Source organism: Stigmatopora nigra, chromosome 22 (assembly GCF_051989575.1).
Source record: "Stigmatopora nigra isolate UIUO_SnigA chromosome 22, RoL_Snig_1.1, whole genome shotgun sequence".
Taxonomy (NCBI): Eukaryota; Metazoa; Chordata; class Actinopteri; order Syngnathiformes; family Syngnathidae; genus Stigmatopora; species Stigmatopora nigra.
The window spans coordinates 6,686,393-6,705,264 of record NC_135529.1 but is presented as its reverse complement, the minus strand read 5'-3'; the positions used below and the strand labels follow the sequence as shown (position 1 = coordinate 6,705,264).

Here is an 18,872-nt window from a genome sequence, read left to right as displayed (position 1 = left end):
TGACAAAACATATCAGGGGAGGAAGTTCCTCACACAACTGTAAACAAGGCTGTAAATGATGTTATAAAAAAAGACATGGGATATTTTCAGACTGCACTCTCACGGGGACGATGAAACACAAAATCATCCATTTATGTTTCATATAGTAGTACATTTTGTATAACTCATATGTGCACCAGGCAGCACTAAGTATACAGAATTATGTTTCTATATAATAATGAAACAAAATCTCAACTTTATATCCTATTACAGTACAGTATTTGCACAGTTTTAAAGGTTGGGAGTATTAAGTGTATCTACATAATGCAAATATACGTAAATAGACTCCAAATAGTAATACTGCTGGACGGCACAGCTTCGTTTGTGTGCCAAATCCAAGTTTATTAATCCTGGCTCTTCATTTGTCCAAATCCATCATCATTTATGCCATCCAGCCCACTGAAGCACTGCCTTTCGTTTATCTGATGTTCTGCAGACAAATGTGCTTCCATTCAAAATGCCTGGTTGCAACATTACGACCGCTCAAAGTATCGAGTTCAAGTCAATATAGAAGTCTTGGTAAAAAGTCTGTTTTTCAAAAAGCCAATTTTTTATGCGACTGTCATACAAATAAGTGTCCATTTTTGTGGTGGTTGTAATTTAGAGTTTCTTTCTTATAGTTTGCAGACACACAAAATTAATCTATGTTATGTTGAACATATATACAAATACAAAACATATACAAGATCTTTAAGAATCTCATTAAATATTCATGCTACTTCAAAGGGGGAGATGTTTTCTCTTGAGACATTTTACGATCAATTGATTTTTTTTCAGTATAAACAGCCAAGAAATTAGATTAAGCGGTTGCTTTAAATGAATGAAAGAACTCAGGTAAAGTACAGTTGTGTGAAAAATACCAAAATTATCCTACCAATCCATCTCACAGTTGGAGGGTTCAATCCCTTGGTGGGTTCCAACCTTCCTGTGTGAAGTTTGCATCCCCTCTTTGTGCTTGCGTAGGTTTTCTCCAGGTACTTTGGTTTCCTCCCACATCTTAAAAACATGCATGGTCGGCTGTTTAAAGCTTTTGAATTGTTCCTAGGTGTCATTATAAATGGTTGCTCATCTCCTTCTGGCCTGCGATTGGCTCAGGGCCTACTGCCAATATATGGCTGGAATAAACTCCAGCGCCCCCCGACCTTCGTGAGGATAAGCATAACGGAAAATGATCGAATGATCTTATTTACCTGATCACATAATTCCAATATGAACTGCGCCATCCTCTTCAAATGTAACCATTCTCATGTTTGCTTCGTTGGGAATCATCGATGCTGCACATGTGGCATAACAACACTGCTGAGGTGCCATCTGGAGTTGTGATTAATTAATTAGGTGATAGAAAAGTCATTCCTGGTCGGAGGGGAACAATGTAGTGGCGTATGCTGTCATGTTAGCACATCTCTGACACTCCAAGTGACACCTTGCAGTAAAAGAATAGCATTTAAGCTCTAATTAGAGACTTGTTCTGTCTGCTAAGATAATGAGCTCCCCAGTGATTGGACAAAGCCCCCAAAAAACCCAAAAGCTGAACCATTACCTGCACTTGAAGATTGGAAAAAATATTTAAAAAGCGACCTGTGGTTTCTACAGATCCAGGTGCTTTTAGATTTGAAAATAGACATGCAAATATAGCGATAATGTCGTTGTTCTGTGTCGGGCGGCGCGGCAGACGCTGAGGATAAATCATTTTGGCAGACAGATGTGCTGCTTTATTGAACATTACGACTCATATCTATGCAGACTCAATGTGAAAAGGAAAAGGAGAGACATTTCTCTGTTTTCCAAATGTACTTAAAGCAATTTAGAAACATTGCTGGTACTTGACTAATGCCGTTGTTGTATTCAATGCATAAGAAAATTTACTTTGTTTATGTTGATTCTGTTTGGTTGCAGCTAGTTTTGGTTGTCATTTCTTTTAAATCCATTCTATCTATATATGAAGTGATATTGCTGTCTCAATGGAATCAGGTGAGTGGAGGTGGACAGCTGTCACCATATCAGGCACTTCATAAACCCAATGACGCAGCCCAGCACCTTTCAGAGCACTCTCTAAAAAAAAAAATGTCTCACCCTGAGGAGCAGTGGCTTCCAGAATATCATCGCAACAAAGGTGACGCAGGACAGCATTTTTTCCTTTCTTTTTTTAGTCCTGCACGTGCCAAAAACTGTCCAGAGATGAAAATCTGAACACATTCATCCATCATTAAGATGGGAGAGGTGATTAATTAAAGCAATTAGGCGAATGTCACTGCAAATGCCAACATTAGCACCAGGCATTCACACTAGTCTTAGCTGAGGTTGTCTCCATGGTGGGGAGCATATCCGTCAATGTGCTGATATTGATTTGGGTACCTTTCAAAAAGTCGTCATCCGAGACTTACAAACAGGTAATTGCTTTTCCAACAGGTCTGAGATAGCATCATGTATCCTTAAATGAAAAAAAATGAAAAAATGAAAATCAGACATAGGCATTGTCGTCATCATTGACTTGACAAAAAGCCTAGTAGTCATCATACCCTCAGCAGCGTATGACGAAATTGTATAGTGCTTCTCCACAAGTTCGTCTTCCCAGGCCAGACACATTTATGACATTTATTTATGACATATTCATACTTGTTAGCTCTCCGCCTTGAGCGCCATTTTCCGGCGACTACAAGTTGCCTCACCGATGCCAACAAGAATAAGATGGATCACTTACCTCTGTCTTTATACTTACCCTCCCTCAGTCATCCTGTGGAAGGTAGATCTGCACCAAACAACCTTCCTGTTTCTTCAATTCGACTTGACTTAATTTCATAGTAGGGATATGTGTAGTCGTCACGTCACGTGTTGCTGCAGGTTCAGAGACCTGATGGCAGTTGGGAAGAAGCTGTCCTTGAGCCTGTTTGTCCGTGCTTTGTAGGACCTGTAGCGTCTGCCAGATGGAAGCAACTGAAACAGGCCGTGTCCAGGGTGGTATGGGTCTCCAACAATGGACCCGGCTCTTCTGAGGTATCGGGGGTTGGCAATGTCTTCTAGCGATGGCAGAGAGCAGCCGACGATCTTCTGGGCAGTGTTTATCACTCTCTGTATGGCTTTTTTGTCTGCTGTCGTGCTTCCGGTATACCACACTGTGATGCCGTAAGTCAGGATGCTCTCCACAGTGGCTCTGTAGAAGGTTGCCAGAAGCTTGGTGTCCAACTTGTCCCTTCTCAGTACCCTGAGGAAGTGGAGTCGTTTCTGGGCCTTCTTCACTAACACTGTGGTGTTTGTGGACCAGGAGAGCCTATCCGTGACGTGGACTCCCAGGAATTTGAACGATTGGACCCTGTCTACACATACTCCGTTAATGAGGAGTGGGGCCAGGTCTGTGCTGCGCTTGCGAAAGTCCAAGATTATTTCTTTAGTCTTTGCGGTATTCAGTGTAAGATTGTTCGCCGAGCACCAAGAAGACAGTTTGTCGACCTCGTCTCTGTAAGCTGACTCATCCCCGCCAGAGATGAGTCCGATCACAGTGGTGTCATCGGCGAATTTGATGATAAGAACGAACTGGAGAGCAGTGAGCCGCTGCACCCGTGCGCGCCGCCATCTTCAACTTGAATTAAAATGCAAAGACGGGCACACATATGGGATGAGAATTGAATTCAAGAGGTTCTTTTTCAATACTTAGGTTATTCACTTTTCATTTATGCATTTTTCAGGTGAAATATTTATTCATTTGTTGTTTCTCAGCAATTGATGTGCTCCAGTACAACACAAAATTGGAGATTTTGGGTGTGTGCTTGCAAGGCAGTTATGCATGAATACAATGGAAAGTCATTTGCATAAATGTTACATTTCATATTCATGTCACTAAAATCCCTGCTGGTTAATGTAGAATCTGAGATTTTTGTTTTGTGCAAAGAGCTCTATTGTTCTAACCACATTATTTCACCGTCATGGTTTTATTTCTGTGATTCATAAGGCCGTTTTGTTATGTTAACTTTTTGTTTTGATTTATTTCCATATTATATCGGACTGCATCTTGATTCTCATTTCTTCACCCCTTGTTTTGATTTATTGCCATTGTGAAGGCGCAGGATTTGCTTACATAAATAGTCTTTTGACAAATAAATGTATGTTTGGCCTCTGTTCATGTCTTGCATACTGAAATTCCCGTACAACTGCCCCTCCCTCTTTGCTGTGTACTACTAATTTGTGAGTTTATTAAGTATTTAATTAACCTAGTCTGCGTATTCTTTGGGGAGCCAGGAGTGTAATTGTGAAGAAGCATATATCTGGTCCATGTGTAGCGGAAACTGGTTTGAATAATTAATTCAGTGCTCGTAGATATCTGTTATACACGAAAGAGATGCGGCAAAAAAAAAGATAAACAGCCTCTCATGTCATGGCCACCTGGCTTTCTCACATCTCAAATTTTTTCTCGCATCTGGGGCGAATTATTTGATCGAAATTTTACTCGTATCTCGAGCATCTCGTAGATAGAGCTGCCCATATGTCAAGGTACCAGTGTACTATATGTAAAAACCGTAGCCAAAAATGGTACTGTCTTTTCCTTTTATTAATCTGATGTCTTTGGTCGTCAATGGCATGACATTATAATTTTTTTTTTCTGTTTCCATTCATTTTAATTGTACTCATTTAGTTTTTCTTCACGAAATAAGGCACTCGTCTTATACAGGTCTAAAACTCAGAATGAACATAAATATCTATAGTTTAACCTTGTTCCCATTTCCCTGATATGTTTTTAAATAATTCAAACCTTTCAGTCAATGCGCCTTTGAAATTGCTTGAGGCGCAACAGGCAAATACGATTCATCTGCAAGGTGCCAATTCAAGAAGACCATTCTATTATTCAAGACGTATGCTCCCACATTAACGACCAGTCTCTCCCTCGATGATGAAGATGAGACTCAAACAATCGCCCGCCTGCACACTCATAATTGAATTTGCTGAGCAATTCCTTTAAGCGCAGCCAACGGGGGAACTCATCAAGTTCACTCAGTTGAAACACGCCTCCTAAAAGTCTTCAAAGTTGTCCGAGCGTCGATGGAAAGTCGCAGAGAGACGCAAAGGGATTTTTCTGGATGACGTAGGAGTGAGGAACCTTATGTGGGTGGCCGGGGAAGAGGGCAAAAATAAGGATGCTCCACCGGGTGCTGATGGGAGACGCACTGTCCAAGTAGACGGAGGGCTAAGAGGAGGAGGAGGGAGGGTCATTAAGTACTCGCCGTCATTGGACTGGAGCACGTGAATCGACTGGCTCGTTCGTGATGCTTTCTTCTCCTCCTCGCCGGTTGTTCTCGCGCAGGCAGAGATGCCGTGACCAAGACATTGCGAGAGATGTTGGATACGCCACCAGGCACGGGTGAGTCCGTTTTGATTTAAAGATTTACGAAAATTAGAGAGGAGAGAAAGAAAGAAGTGTTTGATATCATTTGGAAATTTGCCTAGAATTGAATCCTATATTTCAGTTGATATATTAAGGATGTCATGAGAAGCATTTGGAAATAGTTGCCAATTGGATATGAGAGGAATCAAATGAAATATTTGCATAAATTAGAAATAGGATTATATATATTAGGACATTGTGAACTTGTGGGACTTTGGTAAAGCATTCTCCTGTTGAGGGAAATATTTTTTTAAATTACTTTTAGGATTTCAGAGAGTAAAATGCACTGACCACAACATTAGGTACACCTGCAGTGCCAAAAACAACAGAGATCGTACGTCGACTGCATTGGTTAGTTGTCGTGCAATTTTGTACTGGAGCTGTAAAACTAAAAAGGAAATAAAAAACATATACAATGTGCTTTTTTAGCCTTCTTTGAGTTGTGGCTAATATTTTGGTTACAAAATTCAACTCATTGAGAGACTGAAATTGTGATATTTTTCTGTCAAGGCAATTTTTGGGGCTTCATATGCATGAATTCTCCAACAAGTGTACATAAACTAGTAAAAATGTCTCCACTGGAAGTCTGTAAAAAGGTCATTCACCCTCTTGCATGGATCTTGTTGCATTAATAACTCCTAAAGTATCAACAGCATCCTCTCATTTGCATTTAAGACATCATGATGTGAAATTCGTTTTCAATAGAAATAATTTTTAATCCTAAAAATGTAGTTTATGGCCCAGTGCCCGGCCGGCAAAGGCTAATTTTGGGAATGAGTCCCTTGCGCCGTCATTCTTAAAGAAGAAGGAACAGCGAGTGTCACAGTGGCCGCTGCTTATCCTGCGTAAGGAGGTGGAGATTGCAACTGAGCCAGAGTGGATGTTTACGCTTCCACTTAAAAATAACCGCAGCCGTGGAGTCACCCCATGTCCCAAAATGTCCTTGACATGATTGCGAATCTCAGTCCCCCCTTATTAACGACATCATGAGTTAGTGCATGTGCCAATTCCCTTTTTGCCATTATATTGTGAGCTTATAAACAAAAAGAGCCTAACGCTAAAATACACCAAAAGCCAAGACCTGCATTAATAATAACAGTTTATGGGGTCACTTCCGACCCCACACATGCATTCTAGGATGTAATTAATAAAAATACGACTTAACTTGGAGGACGAAAACAGGAGAGACGCACACCGACGACACCGCAAACATAACGAGGACAGAAAACACTTCCATGCCAACACACACAAACACGGGGTTTAAATACACAGACAGGGATTGATGACAATAACGAACACCTGGGTCACACGAGGGAAGGGGAGCCAGAAACAACACACCAGGTGAAACTCATACAATCATGCAAGGAAAAAACACCCAGTCACCAAACCCCAACAAAACAAGACATTTTCCATCTAAACACTTGAGATATTAGTCCATTCATTTAAATGGAATGCTAATATGCAAGAAAATCCATCACAGTTGCATGCATATTATGTCAAAGGGGATTTATTCCAGGTAGATATCCCCCCGTGGATATACATTTTTATTTTTAAGTTCCCTAAGGCTGTAGCCACCTTTGCAGACTCAATAACGAATCTCTCGTTTTTCATGGATAATGTAAACCAGACGTGTCATCAAAAACCAGCAAAGTAGGCTCACCTCTATTATTACTACATACAAAAATACAAGTATACACTTTTCCAAATGCTTCCCATTGACCACTGCATGCCAGCGACACCGTTATTTCATCCCGCAGCAGAACTTATCAGCAGCATGGAGTCCATCAGCCACTCCAAAGAACTCAGTCTGCAATAGCGAGCAGAAATTTGCGGCAAATGTCAATGGTTAATAGCGCGGTGCGCTGTAGAGAAGGGGGGAGAGACATGATGGGGACCACGTGATGCTTTCACCTTTCACCATCTGTGGGTTGTTTGAAATGAATAAATTCAACAGGTCTGGCTGGCAATATTGAAGGAATATAGTGTCAAGCCTATTTGAACTCTCTCGTCATTTTCCCAGATTGATTCGGCTCGGGTAGGCTTTACATGTAAGTACTTTTTGGGCCAAAGTGGATATAATGAAGCGATAGTCACATTGATCTTGAGTCGGCCGACTCCGGGGAAGAGAGCAGGACAGACAATGTAAAAGAGACAAAATGGTTTTGATTGCTTTTGTTTTTTCTAATGGCAGTTTTAATTTCCGTTCTTCTTTCAAAGGCTGGGGATGCTGCATCTGTTCCACGCCTGTTGTATTCACGCAGCAATTACACCAGCAATCAAGAACGTCAATCTGGAACATGACTGCGCTGCGACCACCAGTAATGGCGTCACGGACTTGAATGATGTTTTTGGGGATTAATACTCGGAATTTGGATTCCAAACACACTTTTTGGATTGAAAAAAGGACCTCAATTGAGTTAGATAGTTGTCTTACTAATTAGACAACTGAACATTCCAAGTGCAAGAAAACAGAGCGAAATTTGAAGAATGGGTCTCTCAAGTGCATTTGTGGCCACTTTTGCCAGGCTGAAACTGTACAATGGACATGCCAACTGTTAAGCTAGCCAGATGTGTCCTACAAGCACCCCCAAAGTCACAGTCACTTGTTCAAACTGGGCCAACCCACTTCTGACGTTGTTTGTTATGAAACTTTGACTTTCAGAGCACACAAGCAAGATTGAGCTGTAGTATCTGACTTCCATAGACTTTTTAAGACTGCCTAAAGACTTAAAGGACAGTTTTGGGCTGCTAACTGACCGATGGTGTCCGCCTTACCCAACATGACACCGGTTCCGCTGACTCAAAACTGCTCCAACTGCAGCCAGTTGTTGACCCTAGACCTGAGCGCCATCAAGCCCGTCGTGGTAGGCTTGGTGCTTGGCGTCTTCATCGTGTTCGGAGTGGTTGGGAACATTCTAGTCATCCTCTCGGTAGTTTGCCACCGACACTTGCGCACGGTGACCCATTATTTCATCGTCAATCTGGCAGTGGCCGATCTGTTGCTGAGCTCCACGGTGCTGCCTTTCTCCGCCGTATTCGAAATCCTGGAACGTTGGGTTTTCGGGCGAGTATTTTGCAATGTTTGGGCGGCTGTTGACGTGCTGTGCTGCACGGCCTCCATCATGAGCCTGTGTGTGATCTCCGTGGATCGCTACATCGGAGTCAGCTACCCGCTTCGTTACCCGGCGATAATGACCAAGCGAAGGGCTCTGCTGGCCGTGGCGTTTCTGTGGGTTCTGTCCGTGGTCATATCCATCGGCCCCCTGTTCGGCTGGAAAGAGCCGGCCCCGGAGGACGAATCCGTCTGCAAGATTACGGAGGAGCCGGCCTACGCCATCTTCTCCGCCGTGGGCTCCTTCTACCTTCCCTTGACCGTGGTACTGGTCATGTACTGCAGGGTGTACGTGGTGGCTCGCAGAGAGAGCCGCAGCCTGAGGGAAGGTCAGAAACGGGAGAAGTCGGATTCGGAATTCGTCACGTTGAGGATTCACCGGGGCAACGCCAGCGTGAGTGACGACGAGGCGCTTCGAAGACGCACCCATTTCGCACTGCGATTGCTCAAGTTCTCTCGAGAGAAGAAGGCGGCCAAGACGTTGGGCATTGTGGTGGGCTGCTTTATACTGTGTTGGCTGCCTTTTTTCCTGGTCCTCCCAATCAGTGAGTATCAACTAATTATTCCTAATAATGACACTCTTTTCAACCTGTTTTGTGTGTGTTTTTTCTCACTGGTCGCAATATCAGATGTCCCCTAAAATCTAACACTAATAATGGAGACTATGCTACTGCTCATCAGTCCTACAGCAATTTCCTGTGCACATCAAATTGTAGTTTGATTTGAATACAAATGCGTATAAATTAGCTTCCCAAAACGCCATTTGTTTAGTGGAGATAGAATCATAATTAAAAACAGAACCATTTACATTTAAGTAGATGATCAAAGGTTAGTCTGCTTTATGAAAACTACATTCTGCATTTACGCAGCAATTTAAGCACAAACAAATACTCGAACGACTGTAATTAAAATGTCCCTTCTGTAGGGCAATGATCTTAAATCCATAGAATGGATTTGTGAATGGGTAAAACTAACAGTCTTTCTAAACACTAGATACAATCTCATATTTAAGGGTAGTATCCATGACATGACAACCTGATCTAAGACATTGCAATAGGTTGCATGCTTTTTGACAGGGTCGTGATGCCTCACAAGTCTTGTCACCCCAAAAAATGAAACTACATAGTGAGGGGTGCAGGCAATAACAGAGCATTTTGCCCAGCTGGGGATAAAATGATAGCCCTTGACTATGTGGCCCAAAATGATTTTCTCCCAAGCACTCGTCTTCCCTCCTTTCCGTTTATCAGTGCATCCCCATCTCATTTTTCAAAGCCAGTGTTTGTCATCTGCAGGGAGCGTCCAATAAAGCCTCTCACACATCAGCCCCCCCCCCCCCCCCCCCATGTCCTGGACAGTAAATGATAGACAAACAAACTGAAAATAGCATCACTCCCGCTAACCTTCTAGTCTTGTATTTAATTACTTTGACAGGCAAAATGGAACATTCCGTAAGTCTATTTGTTAACACAGTCATTTTTTTAACTAGGCCTTGTGTGTCTGTCTTGCTACTCCAACCAATGACATTTCCCAAATATATAATAACATTCTAATCTAATCTATTCTAATTCCCACAGGCTCGATATTTCCTTCTCACAGACCACCTGACGTTGTCTTCAAGATCACCTTCTGGCTAGGCTACTTCAACAGCTGCATCAACCCCATCATCTACCCGTGCTCGAACCAGGAATTTAAAAAAGCCTTCCAGAGTTTACTGGGAGCTCACTGTCTACGAGGCAGTCCCAGACCACATCGACATGATCATCTGGCCGTGAGCCAGAGTCAAGTGCACGTCCCTAACCAGCCCCTGACTCTGAACCTTTCCGGCAGGGGGGCATCCTGTCGGCTCAGCTCCTCGTCCCCCGTCGACCTGTCCGGGACTCCGTCCTCCCGGGGCAGCGGGGAGTGGAAGGTTTTCCCAGACGGCTCCGCTGGGGGAATCGGAGCCGCCAACAGAAGCAGAAAAGTAGCCAAACTGTGCAGAAGAAACTTCCGGCGGGCCTGCTGCTGCGTCCCCAGCGGTGGGGGTCCTCGGCGGGGGGGCCACTGCAGCCGGCCCCCTCCGGTCGGAAATCTTCCCACCATTAAAATCCATCAGTTGTCCTTGTCGGATAAAGGGGAGCCTGTATAACCGCTGCATTTTCACATGAGACCAAATTTACTGAGTTGAGCCAAGTTCCACTATTTTGGATTCAAAACATTGAAACCAGTTGTATGTACAGCTGTTTGTTTGCCACCCTTGGACAAGAAATGTTGATAAAAAAAAAATCTTAGTTTGGTGCAAAAATATCATCTTAAAATAGCACGACTAAGGTTAAAATCCTGGGAAAATGTTTTGTTCTGTTGCATGATAAATAACGCGGGTCGTTTGTGCTTTAAACAGTCTTAAATTATCTTCGCATGCGTCCCTTCACAAAAAAAAAACCCAATTAAATTATATGTCGCTGTGCAAGTCTGAAGGTAAGCCTTGTCAAATTAAAAATATTACCCATTAATTCTTCTCTCTCTGCATATTCCCACAAATTGATGCACCTCTTTTGGTTCCTGTGCCAGATGGAAGTCTTAATATACTTTTGGAATTTTTGATGACCTTGTGGTTGCTGACCTCAATCCTGACCAGCCTCCAAGCCTCTTTAAAAAAAAAAAAAAAAACGCAGATTTGTATGTCAACATAACTCATGTCATCTCAGACATTCCTGTCCTGGGATTTTCTCACCCATACATTCTACCATATATACATACACAATTTGTTGCCTTTGTCAGCTGAGCCATGTATGGTGATATTTACTAGTGACAACATTCACAAGTGCAAAGGGCAAAAGGGATTTCTGCCAACGCGGTCGACAGACTTCCTACGCCACATCTCTCTCAACCTTCGACGTGTTAAGTTTGCTGGTACAAGTGAAGCTTTTAGCTGTCTCACACTAGGGGGCTGCCAGCGAGCTTGTCATTGGCTGGCACGACTGTTAACCTTTAAATCAAGCCGTCCCGGCACAGATGCCATTAGTGATGGTGGCACTAGATCAGCAATAAAAGCAGAGATGTTCCCGTTGACCTAATTCTCACCTCTCTCTATTGTCCTCTGTGTCGGGATTATGTCCATCAGCCCCTACGACAAATACCTGTGTCATTTGGGGATGTGAGTAAGATGTGGGCTAAATAGAAGTCATATGTGGACTAATTGGCCAATTATTGAGGGTGTCTAATGCGATCAGGGGTTGAGAACGGGAAATTAGTGCAAGATTCTTAATAAACTGTATTGACAAATGTGCTGGACACTTGCTTAAGCACCTAAAGTAAGCAAATAAAGGGTTCACAATTGCCAGACGTTGTACAAATGTGCCAAATCGGCTGAATTGTCGGGTTCAAGTACTTTAACACCAAGTGCATTTTTGCTTTGTGCTTTTTGGTTCTAGTCATGTTGGAACAGATAGGGCCCGAATGCTTTTCCATAGCCAGGGATGTGAGAAGAATACTATATCTTGGGAATAAGAAAGATACTGGGGTTAAGAATTTAATTATTATTCTGATTCTATAGTCTAAATAAGACGTTCTGCCGATGACTCATGTTTGTGAAGTTCTTCAAAAGGGATGAGTTTTGTGACGTCTTTCTGAGACAATTTCTCGCCAAAGCATGTGTGGGTGGAGATGCTGACGTTAGGAAGCCCTTTCCATTGTATAATTAAAGTGCTTATCGTTTCATGTCTAGACGGGGTACTTGTCTAACAGCCAGTGGCTCTCTATAAAAGGGGAAGTCAGGTAGTATATTTATGGAATGGCTGAATGAATGTTTTAATGCGTTAACATTTTTTTTCCTTCGGGGGAACAAGTTGTATACCTGAAACAAGACAGTGAAATAATATGGAGTGTATTCTCTCCTCTTTGCTTCCACCCAGTGTCTGGACACTGTATCTCTGTGGAATGTCTTCTACTCAAGCCTGCACTGCATGGAAAACCTTTTCAGTTCTGCAATGAGCTCCTTGTTGACTATTTTGAGGATGATACAAAACAAAAAAGACATCATACGCCTGATGAGTAAACATCTGTCATTTACAGTAAAAAATTGTCATGCCATTTTCATGATTTGTGTCTAAATACATGAACTGTGTTCAAAGATAAGATCTGAAATCAAGTTGACTTGCCAAATTAGTGCTGGATTAGTAACTACAATTACTTACCAAGTCACTTGCACTACCTCTGGATTTTTTAGCACACCTAAAAAGAAAGTAGGGTATTTAATGACCTCAATTTCAATGCATTATTCACTGTTAAAATCTTTCCTATATACTTGCTAATATTCCCAACAACAATGAAGTCTCCAAAAAAAGTCAGTACCAAAAGTTTTATTTATAATATTTTACTCCACCTAAGTCAACACAGGTCAGATTGGATGCAGAAAGGACCAGTGATTTGTATACAGTCAAACTTGGTATTCTACAAGATATATGTGACTTAATATCACATTTAGTGGGACAACACCTGCAGTGCATAATACAGCTCAATAAACACTATCAAGAACGCTGCCAAAATAATTGAATCCTCTTCACATTTAGTCCAGCACTTCACAAGCATTGGGGGGACGTACTCTAACTGTTACTCTGCTTCAAACAACTGGTAATATAAATAAGTAAAGGTAAGACAAAGTAGGACTGGATTGGTGGTACTTGTTTCACGACACAAACAACGAGAGAAGTGGACACAAGATCAGCACACAGCGAAAGTTCTAAATAGACAAGAATCTGAGGTTGCAATGTTCCGTCAGGTCTCAAGGATCACTTTTTTTCAAGAGCCTTCATAGATACAGGGTGCTATTGACATCTTAGCGAACAGGCAAGGGGCTATTTCAGTTAAACCTAAAAACATAGACACTCCACTAAACAAATTGCAAGCTTACATACGGGTGTATTATTTGGATTGGATTGATCCAGGTGCATAATGAGTTTGTGTCACGAGGTGGCTAAATTGATCAACGGGTGCAACTCGAGAGGAAAGACAATGGTGTATGGGTGCAGGAACAGTTAACAGTTTCACATTTACATACTTGGCCTTGCTCATATAGCACCTGATGCAGAAATATCTGCAAACCTCACATCAAAATTTCCCTTTTCTGTTCAGCAAACACATCATTTACTTATCAAGGTTGAAATGGCAAACAATTAAAAAAGAGCTTAGGTGAGATAAGAAAAAGTATCTCGAACGTTATGTGCCTCCAAAATATCGGATGAGAATTAAATGAATTAACAATTAATCGACCTTAAAATGAATTCAACACGAGGAAGAACAAAATGAAAAAGCGAGATCAAACAGTAAGGAGAAAACAAAATCTGCAGTCTTGAACTTTTCTCCGAGAAAATAAAGAGGATACAGTAACAACAATTGAGAACTGACCTTTTCGCACACTCAAGAAAGGAAGAAAAAACTGATGGTCCTAAAATGGAAAATGGCCCATGAAGTTAGGAAAAGTTAAATTGGCAAGCAAGCTTCAATTACCTTAAATGGTCCCTACTAGATTAAATTAGTAAGTGTTTTTGTTAATGTTCAATACAACATAACAGTGAGTGACAATGAAAAAGTGTATAGCAGGGCAAGATAAGGAGCGACAGACCACCATTCCCTTACTTCCCGCTACCTTCGTGCATTTGCCAAACAGCTTAACCGAGGTTGGTGATGTTGGTTTTTCCTCCAGGGGGAGCCACAATGCGCTGGGTGTTGCGGCGTGGAACGTTGTCATCAATTTGGGCACCTAACAAGGAAATCATTACAAGACGTATTCACAAAAAATGCACGTAAAATTGCTGACCAAAGTTGACTTGTACCTGACAGACTGAAGCCGGACTGATGGAGGTTACGCATGGGCTGCTGAATGAATGGTTGCTGTTGTTGCTGCTTGGTCGGCGAAGTCTTTGCAGTGGGCACCACGGACAAAACTTTGGGTGTAAGAATCACCTCACACACCGGCCCATCGTACTGACCCCGGGGGACTCCGCGCAACTCTGTCAGCTGAAGGATCACATCAATTCGTCAGTGTGAGTTCACTGACCGCTCAGCAGACACTGAGGAAGGTCATTCATTCCCCATGTGGACTTACCCTGCTACGAGCCTTTATCTTCTTGTACACGTTGTCCGGAAAGCCCTTACGGCTTATGTAGCGCCCACAGCCCTCTGTTGTGTGCAGGCTGTCTTCTTCCAGCACAACTTTACCTTGGCTGATCACCACCAGAGGACCTCCACGCACCTCCATGCCCTCAAAAATGTTGTACTCTATAGCCTAGCGAGAGAGAAGAGAAAGATGTGTAGACAAACAAAGTTTTATACACATTTTTAGAGGCCATTGAGAGCCTTGAATTGGACAACATTCCTTCATGTATTGGAGAAAGAAATGGGAGGAAACTACCAATTTATAAAACAACTAAACAAATACCGAGTTGTGGTTCTTGGCCGAGATTATCTTGGTGACATCTGGGTCCCACAAGACGAGGTCAGCATCAGAGCCCACAGCAATGCGGCCCTTGCGTGGAAAAAGATTGAAGATCTTGGCTGCATTCGTGCTTGTCACTGCCACAAACTGATTCTCATCCATCTTTCCGGTGACCTGGTGGCACATATCACAGGAATGCCTGACTACACACCAATAGAGGAGGATTGTTTGCAGAGTGGATATTGTCCCTCACCACACATTTGTCCCAGATGATAGACATCCTCTCTTCAGTTCCAGTGGTGCCCTCTGGAATGAGGGTGAAGTTATCTTTGCCTACCGCGCGTTGCGATGTTTGGAAAGCGCAGTGGGCACTAGCCGTCACCTGCAGATCCCCGCTGAATAGGACATAATGCAAAACTCTTATTTCAGCTGTTAATACAAGTTTTAGCAAGCACAAAAGGAGAAAAATAAAATCACATCACAAGAAACACGTGAGAGCACTAAAAGTGAAGTTAACCCTGAACATTTGTTTTACAATCAAGCACACAGATCAGGTATATCTCGTGCAGTCTTTCATTATAAGCACCAACCACGACAACAGAGAGCTGAGGTAATCAGGGGTGGTGGGATCAGGACTGAGGGGTGGTGATGTGACGTAGGTCGCAGCCTTGGCCCAGTTCTTGCTCCAATAATGGGTCCCGTCTGTGCCCAAGCTTGCTGAGATGGGCTCTCCGAAAACCACAGAGCCTATGAAAATGAAAAGGAGGAGTCCTTGCGATTGCTATAGCGTAACAGAAAAGAAATAGGGCAAATTTTCACTACATACCCTTTTTCCTGGCTAGAGCGATGACATCTGCAGCACTCTTGCTCATAACCTTGGTGATGTAGACAGGACAATTTGTTTGATTGGCTATGGTGATAGAGCGATTGACAGCTTCTGCTTCGACCTGCCGCGAATACACAACAAAAGAATGTACTATATTTCTCTTAGGCTCTTTTTTGGCATGCACCATTTCAAATTGAAGCCACCTCACCTCCTCTGGGCGGCTAAGCACATGACCTTCAGGCCCAGTGATACCCAGCTCGAGAATACGTCTCTGCTCCTGTTAAATCCAAAAGCAAATATGTATATGATTGGACATCTTTTTTCGTCAGTTGTACAGAAAGAGTAGATGTGTTGTCACAAAATTTGGCTGTGGCTTACAGTCAGATGATATAATCCAAAAGTATAGTATATGTACAGTAAATATCTTTACCTCAGCAATGATGTCCCCATTCTCAGCATGCACTTGAGCGATGGCACCCAAGTCTCGGATAACGCTGAATACCTCGTAAATCTAAAACAACATAATAATAAAAATGCTAGTCGGCACATTAGCATGAGCCACACACAGATATTAAACATAAAAATTTGGTGGAAGAAGACTTCGCCAATGTCATCCAAGATCTTAGCATACCTGAGAATCAGAAAGTTGAAAAATATCCTTATAGGCCAAATAGACCAGGAAAGAGTTGACACCTGAAGATAGAAAACTTATGAGAGCGAAAAGTAGAAAAAAAAGAGAGCAAAGGAGGGAGAATCCAAAGAAGGAAGAGTAAAACAACAAAGTAACCATTACAAAGGAGACTTGGGAGAATCTGGACAAAACATCTTTTAACACCATGCAGGGAGTGAACGGGGGGAAAAGTGAGATTTTTGTGACACAAATGATTGATGGGGTTCTTTTATGGCTGCGGATAATAATAGAACGGTTGCACTCTGAATGCTGATTGCTGACCATGTTCTTTCACCAAGGTCTCCATCTCCTCCTGTGTGCCTTTCTTCCAGTCGGTGAGATCCACATGGAAAGAGTAGTCACAGCAGGATTTGCTGTCGGCGAATTCTCTCCACTGCTTGAAAGCTTCAACCAAGCCCATACCAGGTTCTGGCACCACGTGGTCGACTAGGACACACCCCAAAACAGGTTTGAACCCCAAATAATATGTACACATGACGCGTCATGTTATAATCTCTATGAAGGGGATTTTGGACTTCCTTTGAAAACACACCCAGAAAATGGATCCTTCAATGAAAACTTACTGATCATGGTGGTGCCTCCTGCTAGGGCTGCTCGGGTGCCCTGGTAGAAGTCATCTGCTGCCACCATGCCTCGGTCAACCATCTGGAATCGAGTGTGTACATCAATGCCACCAGGGATCACCATTCTCCCGTGAGCCTCTATGATCTTAACTCCTCCAGGAACAATGAGGTTGTCACCGATTTGCCTGTGAGAACAGGAAAAGAACTGAGCAATACAAATACATACTTGGCAAAAACTAGAAAGACATATATGTCAAAAAAAGAGATATGTCAACACAGATTCCTGTTCATTGGAGATTAACAAAATGATGAGAATTTATTCATGCGGGGAAAGGAAGAAACATCAAAACTGAAACTTACTTGATGACTCCATCCTCCATGTAAATATCAGCCATGAAGGACTGGTCATCATTCACGATCTTAGCTCCTTTTATGAGGAGACGATCACTCTGTAAGGTACAGACAGTTAGCTTGTGGTGGTGTGAGACAGTGAGGCAAGAGTAATGCAAATAATGGCACTGATTGGTTAGGCCCGAGTCCCTTTTAATACGGTGCACACTAGCGACAACTGTCCCATACCAATCAGTGCATATCAATCTGACTACTGTCACATTCACATTGTACCAACAATAACAATAAAAGGGCTGTTGTTTGACTAAGTGAAATGTGCCAAATTGCATTGACTTCACTGAATAACGATATAATGGCCTCAATGATAAGCTGTTTAGACGAGACAATTTACATGGTGCGCTAACAATACAGTTCTAGAACACTAACGCATTGAAACATTACCATGATTGTAAAATATTCATTGCATGTACATTTGTAAATAGTGTTTTGGATGATAAAAAGTATATTCCCTCAGATTGAGCAAAAACCATAACACAAAGTCCAGTCTTCACCTAAATTAGATTTTTTTTCCATATTAATGTTGTATCCATTTGTGAGCCCATTTGAATAATATTTAACTCATTGCTGAAATGCTTATCTTAGATTATCGTTATACATTCTGGAGTATGCAGTATGCGTGTCAGATAAGATAATGGAAGTGTCTATATTTGACAGCTACCTGTTGTCAAGATCGTAGACGCATTGCAGCTTTCAGTGCACAGTTAAAGCATGTTAGTGTTGCAGTGTTAAAACATGCTAACTGAAAACTATAAACACCATTATTTTATGTCGATATTGCGCCAATCAATGTGGCTCTAACAGCTGCAAGATTATGGCTTTTTTGGATGGGTGGTGTCCAGTGACCTACTTTACATCGACTTTATTCTTTGTCACGATATTTAGTACGCCATGCGGCTCAAAAATGCACGAAAGAATAACACATTAAACACTTGCTGCAAACATATAAAGGTATAATTCATGGAAACTAACGGAACTAAGCAAACGGATGCTGCTGTCCGTGGTAATTGGATGGTTAGGACGGCTTGCGTTTGCTAAGCTATTGTAAAGGATAAAAACGATAATATAGCAGATTTGAAACGTTTGGTTGAAGAATATACTCACGGTGATTCGTGGAATGTTCTTTTTCCCTTGATAACCTGACATTTTGAGTATTTCTCCTTGGAGTGGTCCCCTCTCGGCTAACGCTAGCTCAGCAGCCGGTGAAAGAATGAATGGATGCTCAATGGATAGTCGACGCCCAGGGCAATTTGCACCTGTCTAACTACTTGTAACGATGGAGAATGACGCTAATAATTTGCTATTCAATGCTCCAATTCAAAACGTTTGCTCCAATGTGATAATATCATTCAGATTTTCGGATTTACAGGAAGATCCGAGAAGACAAGTCTCAAGAAAGGGGTTAAATCGCAACACGCATGCGCAGTACCCCACCCTTGTCAGC

At 42.3% G+C, this 18,872-nt stretch overlaps 2 protein-coding genes across 2 annotated transcripts; one reads left to right on the top strand and one right to left on the bottom strand.

Annotated features, from left to right (window-relative positions):
• Nucleotides 1-7,653: 7,653 nt before the first annotated feature.
• LOC144180914 (alpha-1A adrenergic receptor-like) lies at nucleotides 7,654-12,084 on the top strand. The gene is made up of 2 exons (XM_077709070.1): nucleotides 7,654-9,070; nucleotides 10,100-12,084. Exons 1-2 carry the CDS (start codon nucleotides 8,173-8,175, stop codon nucleotides 10,651-10,653), a joined length of 1,452 nt encoding a protein of 483 aa, XP_077565196.1. The 5' UTR covers nucleotides 7,654-8,172; the 3' UTR covers nucleotides 10,654-12,084.
• A 766-nt stretch (nucleotides 12,085-12,850) lies between these two features.
• Nucleotides 12,851-18,853, bottom strand: LOC144180913 (dihydropyrimidinase-related protein 2-like). Its single transcript, XM_077709069.1, has 14 exons — nucleotides 18,533-18,853; nucleotides 17,381-17,469; nucleotides 17,021-17,205; nucleotides 16,719-16,883; nucleotides 16,398-16,459; nucleotides 16,197-16,277; nucleotides 15,975-16,043; nucleotides 15,767-15,887; nucleotides 15,531-15,687; nucleotides 15,194-15,335; nucleotides 14,944-15,114; nucleotides 14,611-14,790; nucleotides 14,339-14,522; nucleotides 12,851-14,265 (listed from the first exon to the last, which is right to left on the bottom strand). The coding sequence occupies exons 1-14, from the start codon at nucleotides 18,572-18,574 to the stop codon at nucleotides 14,174-14,176; spliced, it is 1,740 nt and encodes a 579-aa protein (XP_077565195.1). The 5' UTR covers nucleotides 18,575-18,853; the 3' UTR covers nucleotides 12,851-14,173.
• Between the last annotated feature and the right edge of the window lie 19 nt (nucleotides 18,854-18,872).